We start from the raw sequence: 18,568 nt of genomic DNA on the forward strand, positions 1-18,568 counted from the left end.
ATACAGAGGTGAGAATAAGGTCGGACGATGATAAAAAAAAAATGGTATCTGTAGAGCAAGTATTTCTTTATTAAGTAAAAAGCAAATATCACAACATAAACTATTAAATAGTTTCATTGATTAGATAAAAACACCAATATAAAAATTTCTGAGGTAGTACCTGTATATAACAATGGTTTAAATGTTAATGTTATAGGTAGCTAATCAATATTTGTACCATCTCCAATCATGAACAACGAGATTTGCCTTAAAGCATTACAATTCTATTTACATATTCTTATAAAGAATCTTGCAATAGAGTATAAAATGTAGTAAAATATTTTAAGCTTTGTAAAAGTTTCAAATCAACAAAAGAGCAATAGATAATAATCTAGGCTAATAAGTACAATTATTCAGTAATAGGAATATTAGATTCTATTCTATCTAGGTATTATATAAATACATGAAGTGCACAATGAATCTTGGCATACCAAACAAGATGCAAATCCAAGTACAAAAAAAATCCTCTCAGCATGTTAGGTCTTATTGCCTAGTATGTATGCCAAATAGTTAACAACTTAACTAAAATGTTTATACACTAATTCAACAAGTTGTGCCTTTTTTAACCCAGTCAAGGCAGGCAGTCCAGAAATATCTTTAGATTTTAATATTTGCTTCAACTGATCCACAGTGAACTTATTAACTCCTTGTGAGGAAATCTGAATTTGTATCATTGATTCATCAATATCTGTTTTTGCTTTCTTACTTCTAACCTCATTGTCTTTAGAAGCTGTTCTTTTCAAAGGAGCTTCTCCGAATGGTCCAAAGAGTTCATCAAAGGCATCTTCTGGTAAATTTTGAAATGCCTCTGGTCTAGGTTTAGTTGTATCTTGAAAAGGTTCTACATCTTCTTCTGAAAGAGCAATAGCTTCAATGTTTCTATATAGTGACTGCACCTTTGGATCTTCAAACATATCAGGCTTGTAATCAAATTGGATACTACTAATTATTTTCTTCATAACTGCCCTTTGATCATCAGAAATTGGTGTATTTGTGTCATCATCATCTATCAAAGGTATATTTCTGACATTTTCAACAAATGGGACATGTATAATGTCAAAACCAATTTCCACATTTAAATTTAATGGTTGTGAACTAGGACACAATGCCACTATATTTGGTCTGGAATTCACTCGTGTACAGAGTATACAAATAGCAACCACAGACATTTCTTTGCATGCTTGATGGAGTGCTTTAAATGCTGCAGTTGATCCTTCTATGTTATTTTCATTTGGAAACAAGAAATGTCCAGACTTGAGAAACCACTTTTCTTTGCAAAGTATTCTGGCTGGTTTGAAACCTAAAAGTTTTAGAATGGGAGGACCAAATGGATTATCAATTGCCTTCTTTTCAGCATCTGTAAACTGTATTCTTTCGCCACCATATTCCTGGTAATGGACAATTTCAGATTTCAGTAATGGCACAGCTTTTTTCTCAATATTGTCCTCTACATCCATGGGCTCCCCTTCTGGTGCCATCTCATCTGGCTCCAAGGAAACCTTCATAGTTTTATTCACTGTAGTGACAACAGCATTAGTATCTCTATTTAATTTTACTTTCTTTGGTTGGTAAGTGCTTTTCAATAATTTGTACACACCTACACCTATTTCAAAACCATTACCAATTTCAAAATTTAACTGGGCTACAGCCAGATTCCGATGAGACTGTTGAAGAATTTCTTTTTCTATGTCTCTGCAGTCCCAAATAGGTTTTGGTATGACAGTTTTTGCATCAATAGCAAAGTTTTCATAGAATACATCCACATTATAGATTTCCTCTGACAAGTTTATAATTTTAACTTCAGCACTGTACAAGCTGTCTGTATTTACTAAATCAGTTACTCGAGTGTAGGTGTACTTTTCATCAGACTTAGCTGGTGGGATATCTAATTTAGTCATCATTATAACAGTTCTAGATAGTAATTGTTTTTTGCACTTCTCAAACATATTACTGCAGAACCATAAAGCATCAGATAGTTTAAGTTCTGTGGCTTTTTCGAATTTAGTAATATCCAGTTCTAAAACTTTTTTATAATCAGCCAATGTTGGCGCAGTAAGGGGCATCGCTTCAATAATGTCTTGGAATGTTAAATTGGATGTATTCGGATTTTTAACTCCATAAAAACAAACACTGATGTACTGGGTGCTGGAAAGTCGTAGGTATTCTCGTAACATTCGGCAAACGGCTGTGTGAGCCAATTTAATTGCCTTTGTATCATTAAATGCATTTATTAAAATTATTGTTCCCGGAATACCTTTCCAAACGGTTTCCTCTTCATATTCGTCGTCTGATCCCATTATACAGAAGATTTACTGAAATTATAAGGAATATAATGGATAAGCCATTCGATTATGTGCATGCCTTTTCCTGATACATTTTATTGAGAAAAATAATGTTATAGGGTTTATTTATATTAAATGGAATACATACCTAATGATTCTATTTTATCAAACAAAAACAATTTTTCCGCAACGAAAAAAACAAACACGCATAAACTTGTTTGGCAACTGTCAATGTCAAAAAATATTCAACTTTTTTTTTTCACTCTATAAGTAGGCAACGACTATGCAGTGCACTAGAATACGACTACCATCTCTTTTGGGTAAATGGCGAAGTTGTAATTAAGAAAATAATCACTTTCAACTAGGGAAACAATTATTGTCCGTACTGGGTTAGGTTCTTGTTATCAGAGTCAAGAAGCTCAGATACTAGATACTGAATCAAGTGATCATTGGCTACATGCCTTAGCTCCACCCCAGAGAGGACCCAAGATATCTCGGTTTTATCGCCTGGGCCAAATTTCATTAACTAGAAAAGTTGAAAAAGATAAAAGTATAAAACTAAGCTTAAAGTATCTGAATGGATCCAAATGTACTGCACCCTAACACTTACAATACGTAAGTAATGATATTACTATATTACTATATTTTATAAGGACTAAGAATATACTTTATTTTATTAGCACAGTATGTTCGTCTGACGTCTCTTCCACAAAAACCTTGGTTGGAAAGAAAGAAGAGGAAATAAATACCGCATTGGGACATACATAGACTAGTTTTTAAAATTCCCACGGGAACGAAGCTTCCGTCACAAGAACAAACAAAGATTGTGTTTGTTTAAATGTAAGTTGCTATAAATAAAACAGGCGGTTTATGCAGGCAGTGTTCAACAGTTGTCAGAATAGCTGCCAAGATTTAGTTACCCTGAAGGTTCATGACCACGCGTCTGAATCTCAACAAGTTAAAAGTTTTATTACATATTTATAGATAGACATGTGGTATTGTGGTCCACTCTATCCATGTTATATTATCTATAAACGTTTAATTTTTGTTCATTTGGAGGAACCCTTTATGCTCGTATTAAATTTAAAGGGAGAATTTAACCCTAGAACAAAAATTCAGTATTTTGGAAATATTTATCTGGGATAAACATTCATTTGCCCATAGGTTTTGCCATATTAAGTAAATACAATGTCTGAACACTTGCATTGCATTCAGATACATTTAAATTGCATCTGTATATAACCTACCCAGGACAAGTAGGTGTGACAAGATAACCGCCGTAACACGACTGACGTAGGGTGTAATTAGTGTGTCAGGGAGGCATGGGGCACCCGGCGCTGAGGAGACGACGTCCGATGGAACTTGCGCAGTAGTCGCGGCACTTCGCTTCTGCGCGACCCGTCATTCGTACGCGGGCTCACGCCGCGGCGCCACCTCGATAGAGAACCTAAAGTGTCCCTTTTGTAGTCGTTCATAAAAGGCCGACGTCGGACGGCCTTCCTAACCGCGTCCCGAGCACGCGTGCGCGAACGAACGCGTGCGCGGCGCCGACTGCGCGACGACGGGCCGCGAGCATGCTAGGGGCACGGCGCTGCCGCGCGTAGCGAGCCAGGCCGTGCGCGCCATCGCCATGGGCTGTGCCTCTTCCGCCGAGGAGCGCGCTGCCATCGCGCGCAGCAAGCTGATCGAAAAGAACCTCAAAGAGGATGGCATCCAAGCCGCAAAGGACATCAAGCTTCTGCTCCTTGGTAATGGGGCTTTCTTCTATCTCTTTCTAGAGGGCGTGCGCGCGCACCACGCAACGGGCTCTATCGACTGCGACGCCGGCAAAAATAAATCATATCATTCGCGGCGAAATTATATTGTTTGATTTGGCCTGCATTAGATAAATCGACGTCATAAACCGCCATATAGGCATGGGCCACAAATATAGTTGGGTAGTAGGTAACTTAACCAAAAATGTTGGTGAAAGTAACATAAGCTTCAATTCAACCATGACTAAAAATATTGTGATTCGCCTAATGTGTTGTTCAGCAAAGAATTACGAATGAAGTCGTCATTTTCCTTTTAGATCAACAATTTATTTACCTATCTCTGTGTACTGATGATCTTGGTTAAAAGCTCGTATGACAATTATGATCGTGAACGTTGTGGTTGATATAAAATATTGAGCGAATAAGATACAGGCTAACTACACTTGTATACTACAGAATCTGAACAACTGTGTCATTATTCTCTCTTCTAAGATTTTGTTGCTGTTTTATCATCAATGGTATAAGATATTTTATTTTTGAGGAAGAAGTTAAACTACTTAATACATAAACACACAAGTAAAATGTTCGGCTCCGTGTAAAAAGTTATTCTCGTTCCTGTAGGAATTTGCAAAAATCCTTGCAATGCTCCCTTGAAACGATTGAAGGCTGTTTTCTGTCAGTCAGTCAGCAGCTTAAATAATGTTTTTTAGCAACAATTCCTTTATGTTGATTTGAAATGCAAAACGTCATTGGCCTAACTATTTACCTTCTACTGTTGTCTAATAAATGTATTTATTTTACTACTACTTACCACATAAGTAATAGTAATCCGAATAGTACTATCATGATAAAATGCAGACCTTGAACCTAATGTCAAAGACTCTCAAAGAAAATATCTCAAGATATGTCCTACTGCTAGAACTCTTATCGCTTACTACGAGTATCTACTGCCATACTCACCTCCGTGAGATGAAACAAGCTTGCCAACGAGTACCTACTCGTACATCAGAGTGCTTTTATTTCCAAGCAGATTATTACAAGTGATTATCAAGTGAAAGTTCCTATGATTCTTGTGATTACTGAGTCTGTTTATTCTGTGAGGTATATAGATGAGATGGTGTAGTTTATGCCATGATATGAAATTACCAATGTGGCGTCGGTGGATGAGATGATGAGATTGCAAAGCTGTCAGTCCTAACCGTAGGAACTTAGCCGTAGGATTGTACTATAGCGTGTGCGCACGTTGTCGACGTTGGCTTAATGCTATAGTAAAATCCTGCTTGTACACAGTCGGGTTTTTAAAGAAAGTAACTCCCAGCTGGTCTCTTCAAACTTTGCAGGGGAACTTTATCATATTGGGTTATGGTTGTTTACACAACTATTTGCTTTTTTGTACTTGTTTCCTCACGATGCGTTTTCACTCACTTCATGAGGGTGAGAAAAGAGTGTCTATACCTACTGTCTTTAGAGTGGTGTAAACTATTGGCGTCAAACCGCGATAAAGAAAATCTAACTAAGCCGGACTTAGCTTTATGTAACCCTCACATTACCATTTACCTCACACACGTACTTTGATGGAGTCAATTTTGGTGGTGCACAGGACTTATTATGGCGTTGATGTACAGTTCACACGCGGTACGAATTTCTGTGTAGATTTTAACTATTTTTTTCTTTGTACCTTTCGTTTAAAGTAAAAGCCAGTCAAAAAGTTTTAGAGTTCTACTCAGTAGTAGCCCAAGAAGTGTACATTGAGTGACTTTGGGCTCAACGAACTATTATGGATTTTAATTAAGGTTGTATCACTTTATATCAAAAAATTCATTATCAGCAAAAATCATAGACGTGCACAAAAATGCACAAAATAAAATTTTATATATTTGAACGCATTGCTTTTGTTCTCTCTCGTGTGTGAATTCCTTTTCACGCATGTGTGAGCGAGTTCGAACGAACAGACCCGAACGCACCCGAACGTCAGTCGAGCGGGGCGCGGTCGCCGTCACGGAGCGGAGTTGGCGCTTGTCATCCGGCCGCCATTATCTCGTATTTGAACGGATTCGTAAAATCAATTATAATTCGCGCTGTCGTTACGTGTTTATAGCGGAGGGTGCGGTATAGATTTGAGAAATTTACTGAAGTGTGGCTGTTTCCTTTTCAAAAGTGCGTTATCCATACGTGGGAACAGTGAAAAGTGCTAACAGTTAGGTTACTGTGTTGGGTGCTATCGTTGTGTAGGGTGGCTCCGGTTGGTCCGGAGCGGCAGGACGCGTGTGGAGCGCATGCAGAGGGAGCGGTGAAAACGCGCCCGGCTGGGGAGTCGGCGCGGCCGGCAGCCAAGGCACTGGGACAACAGCCGCCATGGGTTGCGCCCAGTCGGCGGAGGAGCGCGCGGCGATCGCCCGTAGCCGTCAGATCGAGAGGAACCTGAAAGAGGATGGCATTCAGGCTTCCAAAGATATCAAGTTATTGCTACTAGGTACTTATACTCGCAATTAACTTATGTCGGCGCATGGCCGCACCCTGCAAACGTTTTTCATTACCTACTTTCGATTATTCGGCTAAACATTTGATTAGTTAGTATTCCAATTAAGGTACGCTTGAATACTCTTATGACATGCATATTGATTATTGAATAAGCAGTGAACAAATATTGGTAGCTTTCTCTTATTCTAAAGCCTTGGTTCAGATAAGTTGTGATCACACTCAATTCAGAACCATATAATGATTGAAGGATGAAAATGATTCATCTGCACAACTAACATTTTCATGGCTATTGAAGGAGTTAACATCAGATCAATTAGCAAAATACAGCCTAGGCAGGTGCTTCTTCCATGGGAGTGATTGACAACCAGTCAGTCTTCATTATCAAGTGGGTAGATATAAATATTGCAACCAATAAGAATATTCTCAAGAATTTTTTTATCTTAACCACTAACATGAACTCTTTTATTCATATTATATGTGACAATGAGGTGATTGGATGCTTTTAATTACCTTTTCCAACTGGAAACCACTGCATTTGCAAAAGAAAGGAGTTTCATACCTATGAGGCAATGACGAGTGAGCTTGAAAATTTTAAATCAATTCTATCTGTATAAATGAATACCTGGCTGGATACCATGGCTTCACTGCTATGAGAACTTCTGAAAAAAGGAACCCATGAAGAAGAGAAACTACTTGAAGACTTTTCCTGTCTCCATGCCAATTATCATCATAATTCAGTCTAAACCAAAATACAAATCTATTTTCTTTATGATATCATTATGGATGTTTGAAAATCTCCACCTGATATTTGCACTCTGAATCACCACATCATTAATTGAAATTATAAAAATAGTAATTTGTATTTTCAAAAGCCACACCAGGTGTTTCATTATCAAAACAGACGGTACACTACCTTGATCTTGACTTGGCTCATTCACACAGTTATTTGTAACGGTTCACAGATGGTGACCATTAAACAGCCATTCTTACTTGCCAATTTGTTGTTAATTGGCTTAAATTTTGTTATTGTATGAATGTTGTAGAATTCATTTATTGTTTTTGAAATTTATTTTTATGTTCAAAACAAATAGTAATTCTACTATTTTGGAAATTTATAAATATGCAAAATGCTTCATCAGTTGAACAGATTGTAAATTTGTAGATGTTGGAATTTTTTGGGTTGGGTAATTACCTACTATTTATTATCACCCACACAAAGGCTCTCTGCTTAACCCAATGGTAGACTGTTAGATAATGCTATTGACATTAATTCTGCCTAGTGTAGGTACTTTACAAATTGTAATTGTTACAATAAAGAAAAAATAAATAAAATGAAATACCATACTTAAACTTAATCTTTAGCTGAATATTGTTAGTTTTATTTGAATTATAAGATACTCTGCACTCCCTGGTAGTGAGTATTTTTTGCTGCTAAGCCTCCCAATGTGCTTTATATATAATGCCCTCAAAATAAGACTATCAAATTAATTATTAAGAATCTATTTAAATCTTCAACCTCTTTCCCAAATTCTGAGGAACTTGGAATGCCATAATTGTTCTATTTTCTTGCAGCTTTCAGTGGGGCAATTCACAAACATTGATAAAACATATTTCTTGTCTATCTCTTCTAAATCATTAGGGAAAGAGTAAGAGGGAAGACATTGCCTTATCACCATAAATAGCCTCATTGATGGTATCTCCTTGATATTGAATACCTTTACCAATGACAATTACATATTAAGTAATTGCAAGTTTCTCGCTGTTTTGGGATACTCAATGTTGAGATCTTTAATTAAAACAAATACATTCATGGTTAAACATCCAAGACATCAATCTGTGAAGGTCATATTTAATCTAAGCGTGACTTGAAATTGAACATGTTTGGGAATTTTGGATCAATGGCAAAAAATTTATCCAGATTACAGCAACTTATACTGTATAATATGTAATAACATTTTCACTACTGAAAGCCTTTTATCTCTGTGCTCAATTTGTTCAAAATAGGGCCTGTACAAAACTAACATCTTTCGCGTTATCATCTAGTATAAATTGCCAAATAAATGCTAAAAGTGGTACAAGTAATGAGTCCTTAAATTTAAAAAATTTAGTCATTAGTTACCATTTCATTGTACAGAGATGCCATTCACAGTGTCATGTTAGTCATCTCTAGCTAATTGTGTAATGAGTCACTTAACTATGTGTTTTCCCTTAGGTATCTTTACACAGGTTTGTTTTGATATGATTGGTTTAGTAATTCTTCATTATATTATGCTAACTACTATGTAATCATAATCATAATACCACTCTTTCACTTGTTCCAACTGCTTTTGATTTTGACAAATGATATCAACTTTTATGTAATATTTTGAACAGATTTGATAATAACCTTTTTTGTTTTGGTGGGCAATTTAGTTGGCAAAATATCCATTCCTTTTACATAGTTTAGTTTTTTTTACTTACATTGTAATATTGATGAAAACATTCAAGGACTTCGTGATGTACTTGTACCATGAGACTTCTGGGATAAAATCTTCCCACTTGCCATGCGACTAGTGGGAAAATTTAATGGGACTGGTGTGACAGACAGCATAGTTCTACATTTGTCTGAAAAAAATATTTGAATCCTGACTTATAAGACTTTTGCCTTCCTACAATGAGGCATCAACAGCTCTCGTATTCTCAAGTTTGCTAAATGTGCCAGTCACATATCACTTGGTAGGTAGTTGATGGGAGTTAATTGAGTACCGACGACGTCATTATAACGTGACCAGTGCGTGCCACTCCGCGTTCGTTGGTACCTTTTTCATTACCCCGTTTGGGCTATGAAGGTAATGAAAGTCAATGTCTATAAAAAATTGTTGAAGTTTTATAACAAATCGAAAAAATGCCATCTCTTCGTTTTTGCATGGTCAGTCTCTTTCTTTTTTTTTTCATTGATCCTATATTTCGTTCCCGGAGACCGCTTTACGACTTATCTCCCTCCTCTTTGTCCGGGCTTCGGCATCTTCTGTCCATTCTCATATCATCTTTGGCGTCTACTGGCCAAGATTGGCTTAGCTCTTCCGCTTGGGCCGCGTGGACAGAAACGCGGTTATTAGGTTATATATGATAGGTATTAGGTTTAAATCTACAGCTTTGCGGTTTACCAGCGGCGTTGCTTATGTATCGTGTCCGGCACTTTAAAAAGGCAATGTTCAGTTGGATATCTCGAGGTATGTTTACATACACTTCCTGAATGTACGCTGTGCTGTGCTGGTTTTCTTTCGATGTTTTCCTCAACATATCGCCCTCGATTATCATTGGTGTTTCACCAAGAGTTTGCAATGATTGACGTGCGTTATCAAGATAAAGATGATGATATGTATATCAATCGTATGTAGCGACAAAAAGTCAAAATATTTCCCCTACAAGCGGACATCAGTTAGGTTAATGAATAATAGGTAAAGACCACACTCTGACATGAAATCAGTCCATCGCTGTCGTTATCAGGATGATGCCGCAAAACCCAGCCGACCACTTAAGCGATTAACCCCATGTACAGGCACGTCTCACTTCATTTTTGTGGGCAAATTCTACCAGTAGTTAGTGCTATAGAAACAAAAGTTCAATAAAATAATAAGTAGTTAAATATGTTATCGTAGATAAACATTAAAATTCTTAGTTATAATCCGACCTCTTTCCCGGAGGGGTGGGCAGTGATTACCTTCTTCACAATCAAGGAGTTTTACTTCCTTCATTTAGTTGTCAATATTTTCATACAAGCTCGACGGATTACAACAGGGTACGATTTGTCTTCTTCTGCTCCCTCCAAAGTTTCAATCTACTTATATTTGGTTTTGGTTAATCTTCTTCGTGTATCCGCCAACAACACTATACTATCTAAAATTTCCTTAGGAGATATCAAATCAACAAATAATTTTGTCGTCTGGTTCTGGACTTTTAATAAGATAGAAGATGGGCACCTCTTTACAAATAGTGGGTGTCATTTAATGAACCCTGTCAAATACAGGAGCCGACTATAGTCACCAGGCTTTAATTGGCAGGCCAGCGCGAACGGCCGATCTCTGACCTCCAGATACACATATCACCTAGGAACACTTGATTTAATTGTACAATTATTGCAATAACCATTCAACTTGCATGTAAATGAATGAAGAAATAATTCGATGTAACTATATAAATTTACAAAAAATCTGAAGCAAAGCTAAGCTGATTTTATTGATTGGATCACTGATTAGTATTTATGAAACTGGAACTATTTTCCTGTTCATCGAAAGGCTCGACTTCTTCATCTTAACATTATTGATACACTCAAGATAATTCTGAATAACAAACGTAACTTCATATCCTTCGATTATATAAATATTCGAAATATATGATTTATGTTTAAATCGTATTTATTCAAACAGGGGCTTTTAATAAAAAGAGCATCAAAATCGTACTTAATTGAGTTTTGCATCTAATTTCTCAGAATTATTTTAGCCGATGAGATAACAACATCTATCTCTGAACTGAACCTTATACAGCCATCCAGCCAAAAGTGGCTTATACTTCTTGTGATTAGTGTCTGGATAAACATCCAGACATCTGACTGGCAACTTATAACGTCTAACAACCTTTTCAAATTGTATTAGCTGAGGGTTTCAACGAAAAAAGAATGTGACTACGTCTATATTCAAAAAGGAAATTTAAATGCAAGAAAGAAATCATTCATATGCAGTTTTGTTGCAGATCAGGGATATTCAGCTAATGAAGTTTGCAGAAATGATTTAAGATAATAATGTTATAGATCTTGATAGAATAGGTACATCACTGAAGTTAAACAGTGAATAACTACACAAATTGAGCTAGTCCCTAAATGTGTCTAAAGTGTGTACCGAAATTCATAAGTTCACCGTCTTAAGACCTATTAAAAGATAATTTTCCATTGAGACTTGACAGTGGTGGTATATCGAACACAGGTCCTTCTTCTCAAGTTGTGACTCAAAGGCAATCACAGCGACAGATATAGATTGATAAATGCTCATTAAATATGTGGCAAAAGTGGGCGTCTACTGTTAATACTATTGAACTGCAGGCTCGTCCTATTACTGAGATGCTGCTATCAAATCTCATACATTTCCTCGAGTTATTTTCTTTCGGCATCAACTAGACGTGCATAACATAATTTACGTACTGTAACCGTTTACGTTTGCCCGGCAATTAACTGCTTTTATATCATTGCGTTTTTATAGGCGCGGTCGGGCGAAGTCTGTTGCGTTGTATCATTACTTGTATTGATCTACCAGTTTCATTTGGGTATTTTTACTTGCATGATTTCTTTTGCATTTGATTTGAATCCACACTGACCCACACTTATCATTAATTGTAACTATTAGCTTCCATATAAGCAATAATGTCCATAAATCCATACACAAAATTTTGATCGATGCCTGTACTCGACTGATATTGCCAAAAAAACAACAAACGGGATCTATTTAGACCAACAGAAATTTTATTAGACCTTCCGTCTGTGATGTTCGTACGCCTAAAACAGGCACACAAAAAAATTCTTCCCCCACCCCTCTAGCAGAAAATACAAGGGTCAGCTTTTTTTGTATTGTGATTGTCAGTGAACGAAGTCGAGGGCAACATCTAGCTAATAATAATTTGAAAAAAGAGACTTATGTCAGTACGTGAAGCGGCAAAATACTCTTCCCTGCGCGATCACTGTGTGGCGTGGCGATCACTCACGAAATTTTATGAAAAGGTGCGACTCTAATATGTTAAACCACCAAACCGATCTTCGGTTGGTCCGAGTCATACATACATATACACGTCTAGATCCCTTGCGAGGTAGACAGAGCTAACAGTCTTTTGACAAGACTGAAAGACTACGTTCAGCTGTAATGCTAAATAATGCTAGATATTGAGATTTAAATAATGACAGATTGCTAGCCTACAAGAAGAATCTCAAGTTTATTAGCCTTTTACGATGTCCGTGGGAAAGATATGGAGTGGTTCTATTTTAATGTGCCGGGAACCACACGGTAATAAATTTTATATATATGTATAATTAACATATATTTTATTTATATATAAGAGAGATTTATAACGTTTTAGCCGGAATATTTTTACTAATTTTATATTTCTGTTTCAGGTGCTGGAGAGTCGGGCAAGAGTACTATAGTTAAACAAATGAAGTGAGTATATTAATAACTAGCTGTGCCCGCGACTTCGTCCGCGTGGAATAGTTATTTGGGCATCATATTTATTTTTGCAAACATCCTCCTCGGCATCAATTTGGCGGTCACGCGTATTAGAAAGAACGCTGGTTCGCCGTATTAAATGTTTCGCTGCAAATTGCTTATAACGACTATATCTCAAAACCTATTCGTCTGATTTATATACTGTAAATGGCAATTTTAATCTACATGAAAAGCCGAAAGTAATAAACATATTTACTTGGATAAGGATTAATACTGAATTAAAGAAAATTGGTTTCAAAATAAATTATGTTTATAATGAAAAAAAAATCTTAAAAAATGAACATAAAAGTGGTTATTGTAAGTAAACCTTAAGAGATAGATATATGCTCTCGCGGACTTTTTTGTGGCAAAAAATGAGTACTTCACATCTTTAGTACATTGTTTTACTATATCTTTGTTGGTTTGCGCAGCGTTCGCGTGGAAAGCTCGCAGATGGCCGACTCATTCAACTTTCACCTGCATTGTTGACGTTTCCCGTAGGAAATCCAGGATAAAATGTAGCCTATAGCCTTCCTCGATAAATAGACTATCTAACAGTGAAAGAATTATTCAAATCGGTTCAGTAGTTTCTGAGATTAGCGCGTTTAAACAAACAAACAAACAAACAAAACAAACTCTTCAGCTTTATAATATTAGTATAGATTTCATATTGTTACTTTCAGAAAGATTTTTATTTATGTCTTTGAATAAATATCTTGAAATTTTCTTAGACAAAGGAGATATCAAATTAAAATGAATTCGTGATTAAAAATTTTGATTATCTAATGCAGATCGGATCAACCATACAAAAGCTAATGAGAGTCGGGATTTCAAAGCCAATTTTTCACTTGTCAACAATCATCCGAATTTCGGCGATATGTGCATGTTATCTTACATTCAAACATGTGATAGTGATATGTGGTATCAGTATAAGACCGCGCCATGTCGATTGAAGTGTTATCTGATTTTGGCTGACACTATGTTTACATTTAAAACTATTGCTTCTAATCTAATATTACGTTATTAATGTAATTGATTACCGTCTTTGTATGATACACATCTATTAATTATTGCTTCCTAATAATTTGATTTGATTGGCTTTATTACCTATATTCCGGTGTCGTTCTAGCGAAGACTTCTACACAATTTTAATATCTCTCGAGAATTTCCACGTGTAGATATATACTGGTTCGACGTTCTTCCACCATTCCCGAAACCACACGGTTGAGCCCACTTCTGACATCAACCAATAAGAGGTCCCCGTCAAGCCGTCACTGGACGCGCGTTAAGGGATCTTATTGCTCTAGTAACTATCTGATCTCATTCGAATTTCGAAATTCAAAAACGACATTCATGCATCTATTTCAGTTCACTGCAGGTTAGAAACGAAAACGAATGTAAATTATTTCGCGATTGCTTCATTGTTATTCGTTGCTACGTCACGGCCAGTCATCACTCATTCAAGACGTAGACAAACACCGTAAATGACGTCAATTTGGCGACAACACCATTGTCTTGCCTAACGATATTATCTCCAACATAGAAACAACGCTATTTTATTACATTATATTTCGCTTTATCATGGTACATACTTGATAATAATGGGACATGTATTTATTGCATATTTCTGAATCTGATATAGGTATGCAGATGTCACATTTTTACCAATTAGTTATTATCATTTCTATAAATACAAGTGTACCTAGTATAAGAATATAATAATTATATCTATGTGGTCCGCTCTACATACAAATTGTACAAAGTTCATAGTAACTTCTTTTCCTCTAAATGTGATAACTGAATACCGAATTAGGATGCAGATTTTGGTTGTGTGGTTTGTTTGCTCTATACATACATACATACAGGGTGACATTTAATTCAACTGCATAAATTTAATTGTTAAGTGTACTCATCTAAAGGATATTTAAAAACGTAAAAAGAAAAATATCTGTTCATATTTCAGAAAGTACGAAACAAAAATTAAAGTATCAAAATCCACGATCCTAAATACGTAATATCACCCCGGCCGGCGGAAAAGCGACGCGTAAGATTCAGAGGTCAACGACACAATGCATTCAGCTGAGCGATCTCGACAACTCTGTACTTTACTTGATCTTGATACTAGAAAAATAATTTATTTTTCAGACATTTATTTACATGTTTAGTTTTAAATTCTTTTTGTAGTATTGGTCTTAATAAAGCGTGTGACGTAGTTTTTGAGGGTTTTTTAAATGTGAAAATGATAACGCTTAATTTAAATAAAAATAGGCTCAGAAGCATGGGTATAGTCTATATTTAAAAGGATGCAGTTGTTTTAAATGTCACCCTGTATAATCACGTCTATATCCCTTGCGGGGTAGACAGAGCTAACAGTCTTGTAAAGACTGATAGGCCACGTTCAGCTGTTTGGCTTTAAGATAGAATTGAGATTCAGATAGTGACGGGTTGCCAGCCCATCGCCTAAAAGAATCCCAAGTTTATAAGCCTACCCTTTAGTCGCCTTTTACGACATTCATGGGAGAGTGATGGAGTGGACCTTTTTTTTTCTATTGGTGCCGGGAACCACCAGCATGCTCTATCCTAACATAAAGTAAGAATTAAGAATTTGAAACCTTACAAAACTTTCATTTGGTTCGAATATAATAAAATAACTAAGCATGTATTGTCATATATTGCCATAACAGTAAAATCACATGCACTAAACCTATTCCTCGACAAAATTGATGTAGTTAAACGCTCGGCTTGTCTGTCTGATACATATTTTATCTAACTCAGAAAGTGTTTTTTGGCGTAATCTAATCATATGTTCGTGGAAGAGTCAACAAATCACAATAGCGGCTATGTTTCACCGCACGTCGTTAGGGATTAGGCCATGTCGATGAGTGATGGACGCATGTTTTTGGAAGTGTTCTTGATGTCACAAACTCCCGGATGCGCAGGCGAGCGTCATATGTATCAAGGTTCAAGACGAGACGTCAGAAAATTGTAGGCTAGTTAATTTCGCTGAAAGTCTTCATTCACTTTATTGTTTTGAGTCAGTTTTCGACATTTCTCCGCTTTGTTCGGTTTCCGACATCATAAACTTAAAATCATGAAGTTATGTCTGAAACGATTGTAAGATACAATAACATCCCATGTGGGTGAATCCACGGGCGAAATAAGGTAATTATATTGACTAACTGTTAAAAGTGATAAAAGCCACTGTTTGTTACTAAGTTAACCGAACGAAACGACGAAATTGCGTGTCTTAAAGTTACAAGAATAGTTCCGATCTTTGTATTACCTACTAAAAAGTTAATGGGCAAAAAGTCAGAAGTGAAAATTTAACACGATATTTACACTTTCAGAACACGGAAGTGTGTAATCAATGAAAATGACAAAATGTGCTGACGTGACAAGGGGTAATCCTAGTGTGATGACTCGCACAAAATAGTTCATTGAACTTTTTTGATGGTTAGGTTCAATAATACTATATTCTTTAATGTTGCTCTTGTCATATATTTCGGGATCACGAAGTAGTCACGTATTTTCTTTTATATGTGAACTATCTGTTAACCGCAGCTTCGTCCGCGTTAAACTTAAATGTCCATTTTGTCTGTTCCCGTGGGATATAAGAATAATATCTCACTGTACAACAAAAAATTATCTTTACTCATCACGAAATATGTCGTCTTTATATAGGCCGTGCTTTCTTAGAATTATTGATATGAAAATATTCCCGGAATAATTGTAGTTTCCAAAGTTCATATTCTGAGTTATATTTTGAAAATCAGAAAGGCATGCCTCTCTGGTGAGATACGGTGGTCAGATAGCAAGTGCTTCATTATATTATCTGACATTTTTACATCACAATCGAAGTAAGTTGAATAACAATTTTTAAATAATGCACCTTAATACTTAGGTAATGCACTCTTAGATCCGTGTAATACTGTACCACATTTGGATAAAGTGTTTCTGATTCATAAGGCCATGAGAACATTTAGTTTCGGGTGAATCATCGCTAGTCTATGAATTGACCTGTTCAATTCGCCTGATCAAGAGTCATACAATCACATATTCGGGCATGATTGTTCAAAAAAGGTAGTAAATTAAAACCATTTTAATATGTAAAGTTAGCGTTATATAATGTTTAGATTTATATGTAATCGAGATTGTTACTGAATTTTTAATATTTTATTGCATGATACAAAGTGGCGGGAGAGTGGGAGTGGGCTTTCCTACAAATAACAAGGTTGTAACGAAAAAAAATTTTATAACCCCTTACCATTCCTCAAGCACATAGTTCTATTAACAAAATAGTTCAATCCGTCAACATGAAAAGTTAATGGTAACGCAATCAACAAGAAATATATTTAGAACAGTCAGTCGTTTTGATTCGAACCACGCCCTCCTAGACGACCTATCATCATTTATTCTATTACGTCTGCTTTGTGCTTTTGAATTAATAAGTCAACGGTTTTCCATGTACCGTTAATATTAAACAGACTTCGAGAAACTAAAATCAATTTAAATGTGGAAACAAGTCGATAACCCGGCTTACCCCGCTTTTTCTTCGATGTCTAAATTTCTAAAGAATGATTAATAGATAAACACGTAACCATAGTAAAAAGGTCTATAGTTTATTCTCATTTTATAGTTACTTATTATGTAATCTATACGTAAATCCAAAAACGTTTACAGAAACTATCACATGTTTCGTTAAAGTATTTTACATTAAAAGTAAAGATAACATACGTCGTCAATTGTTAAGTCCAGCAAAGCGCCCCTAACTAGCCATTACGGCTAATCGAAATCAAAACTGGCTCAAAGCTGCGTTTCAGCTATAATACCGTAAATACTTTTTATTGCTCTAAATTTTACCAAAACTACTTTTGTTTTGCACTCTACCTTCATTGACAGGGAAAGAATTCCTACGAAACGTTATTTTCAGTAAACACTAATCAATACCATTGCCCACAGAATTATCCACGAAAGTGGGTTCACGAATGAAGACTTCAAACAGTACCGGCCCGTGGTGTACAGCAACACAATCCAGTCGCTGGTCGCCATCTTGCGCGCCATGCCCAACCTTGGCATCACCTACGGCAATAAGGATCGAGAGGTAAGCATCATTTTACGTCAAGACATTCTGAAATACTGAATATGGACCTTTTGACTAGACATTGACAAACATTAGCATTGTAGGAGAAGAGGAGGGACATTGTCAGCCTAAAGGAGATATTTTATTATTGCCAACATTTTTAAATCAGTCTTTTTATTTAATCGCGGTTAAAAGGTACCTATATGTTGTTAGGACTAGCAGGAAAATACTCGTGTAAATGTAAAATGTTTCTGTATAAGCAGTCAACATTTTTAAACTAAAGGTTTGTAAACTTAAGATTCGTTATAATTCAAGGGACATGTTGAATTTTCATTTAATTTCGTACACGCCAAACACCACCAAAATCCAAATTCGTTAGCACTTTTCCAATTCGTTAGACCACTTAGGTTGAAAAGTGCATCACTAATTTGCATTGTTACGGCTGAGCCCCATTGACAAACGAACCGAGTTAATTCCATAAATATTTATAGGTGTTCAGAAATCACAATGTCCCAGTAACGCTATGAAACATCAAATCGATCATTGCTTTCACCAAGACAATCGAATGGAATATGTAAAATTGCATTTTGCTGTTACGTATACGTTCCGTTCCAAGAAACGCTAGCTATGCGGGGATCAATATTGAGTATAGTTTATTCATGAGAGTGGATTTCCGACTGCAGTGTGCACTACCGCTTATTGCAT

General features: G+C 36.1%; 2 protein-coding genes across 3 annotated transcripts in view; one reads left to right on the forward strand and one right to left on the reverse strand.

The window, feature by feature from the left end:
• Positions 1-40: 40 nt before the first annotated feature.
• LOC106132788 (X-ray repair cross-complementing protein 5) lies at positions 41-2,552 on the reverse strand. The gene is made up of 2 exons (XM_013332320.2): positions 2,470-2,552; positions 41-2,351 (listed from the first exon to the last, which is right to left on the reverse strand). Exon 2 carries the CDS (start codon positions 2,334-2,336, stop codon positions 558-560), a length of 1,779 nt encoding a protein of 592 aa, XP_013187774.2. The 5' UTR covers positions 2,337-2,351; positions 2,470-2,552; the 3' UTR covers positions 41-557.
• Positions 2,553-3,804: 1,252 nt separating this feature from the next.
• The window catches only part of LOC106132688 (guanine nucleotide-binding protein G(o) subunit alpha), a 44,053-nt gene continuing 29,289 nt past the window's right edge, over positions 3,805-18,568 (forward strand). The window contains exons 1-3 of one of the 2 annotated variants that reach the window (XM_013332179.2): positions 3,805-4,069; positions 12,696-12,738; positions 17,743-17,884. In XM_013332179.2, the coding sequence (XP_013187633.1) occupies positions 3,952-4,069; positions 12,696-12,738; positions 17,743-17,884 (303 nt within the window). In that variant the 5' untranslated portion in view covers positions 3,805-3,951. Of the gene's footprint in view, positions 4,070-6,048; positions 6,549-12,695; positions 12,739-17,742; positions 17,885-18,568 lie in introns of those variants that run through there. The other variant, XM_013332178.2, reaches the window with a different exon arrangement.

This window comes from Amyelois transitella, chromosome 19 (genome assembly GCF_032362555.1).
Source record: "Amyelois transitella isolate CPQ chromosome 19, ilAmyTran1.1, whole genome shotgun sequence".
In the NCBI taxonomy this organism is placed as follows: Eukaryota; Metazoa; Arthropoda; class Insecta; order Lepidoptera; family Pyralidae; genus Amyelois; species Amyelois transitella.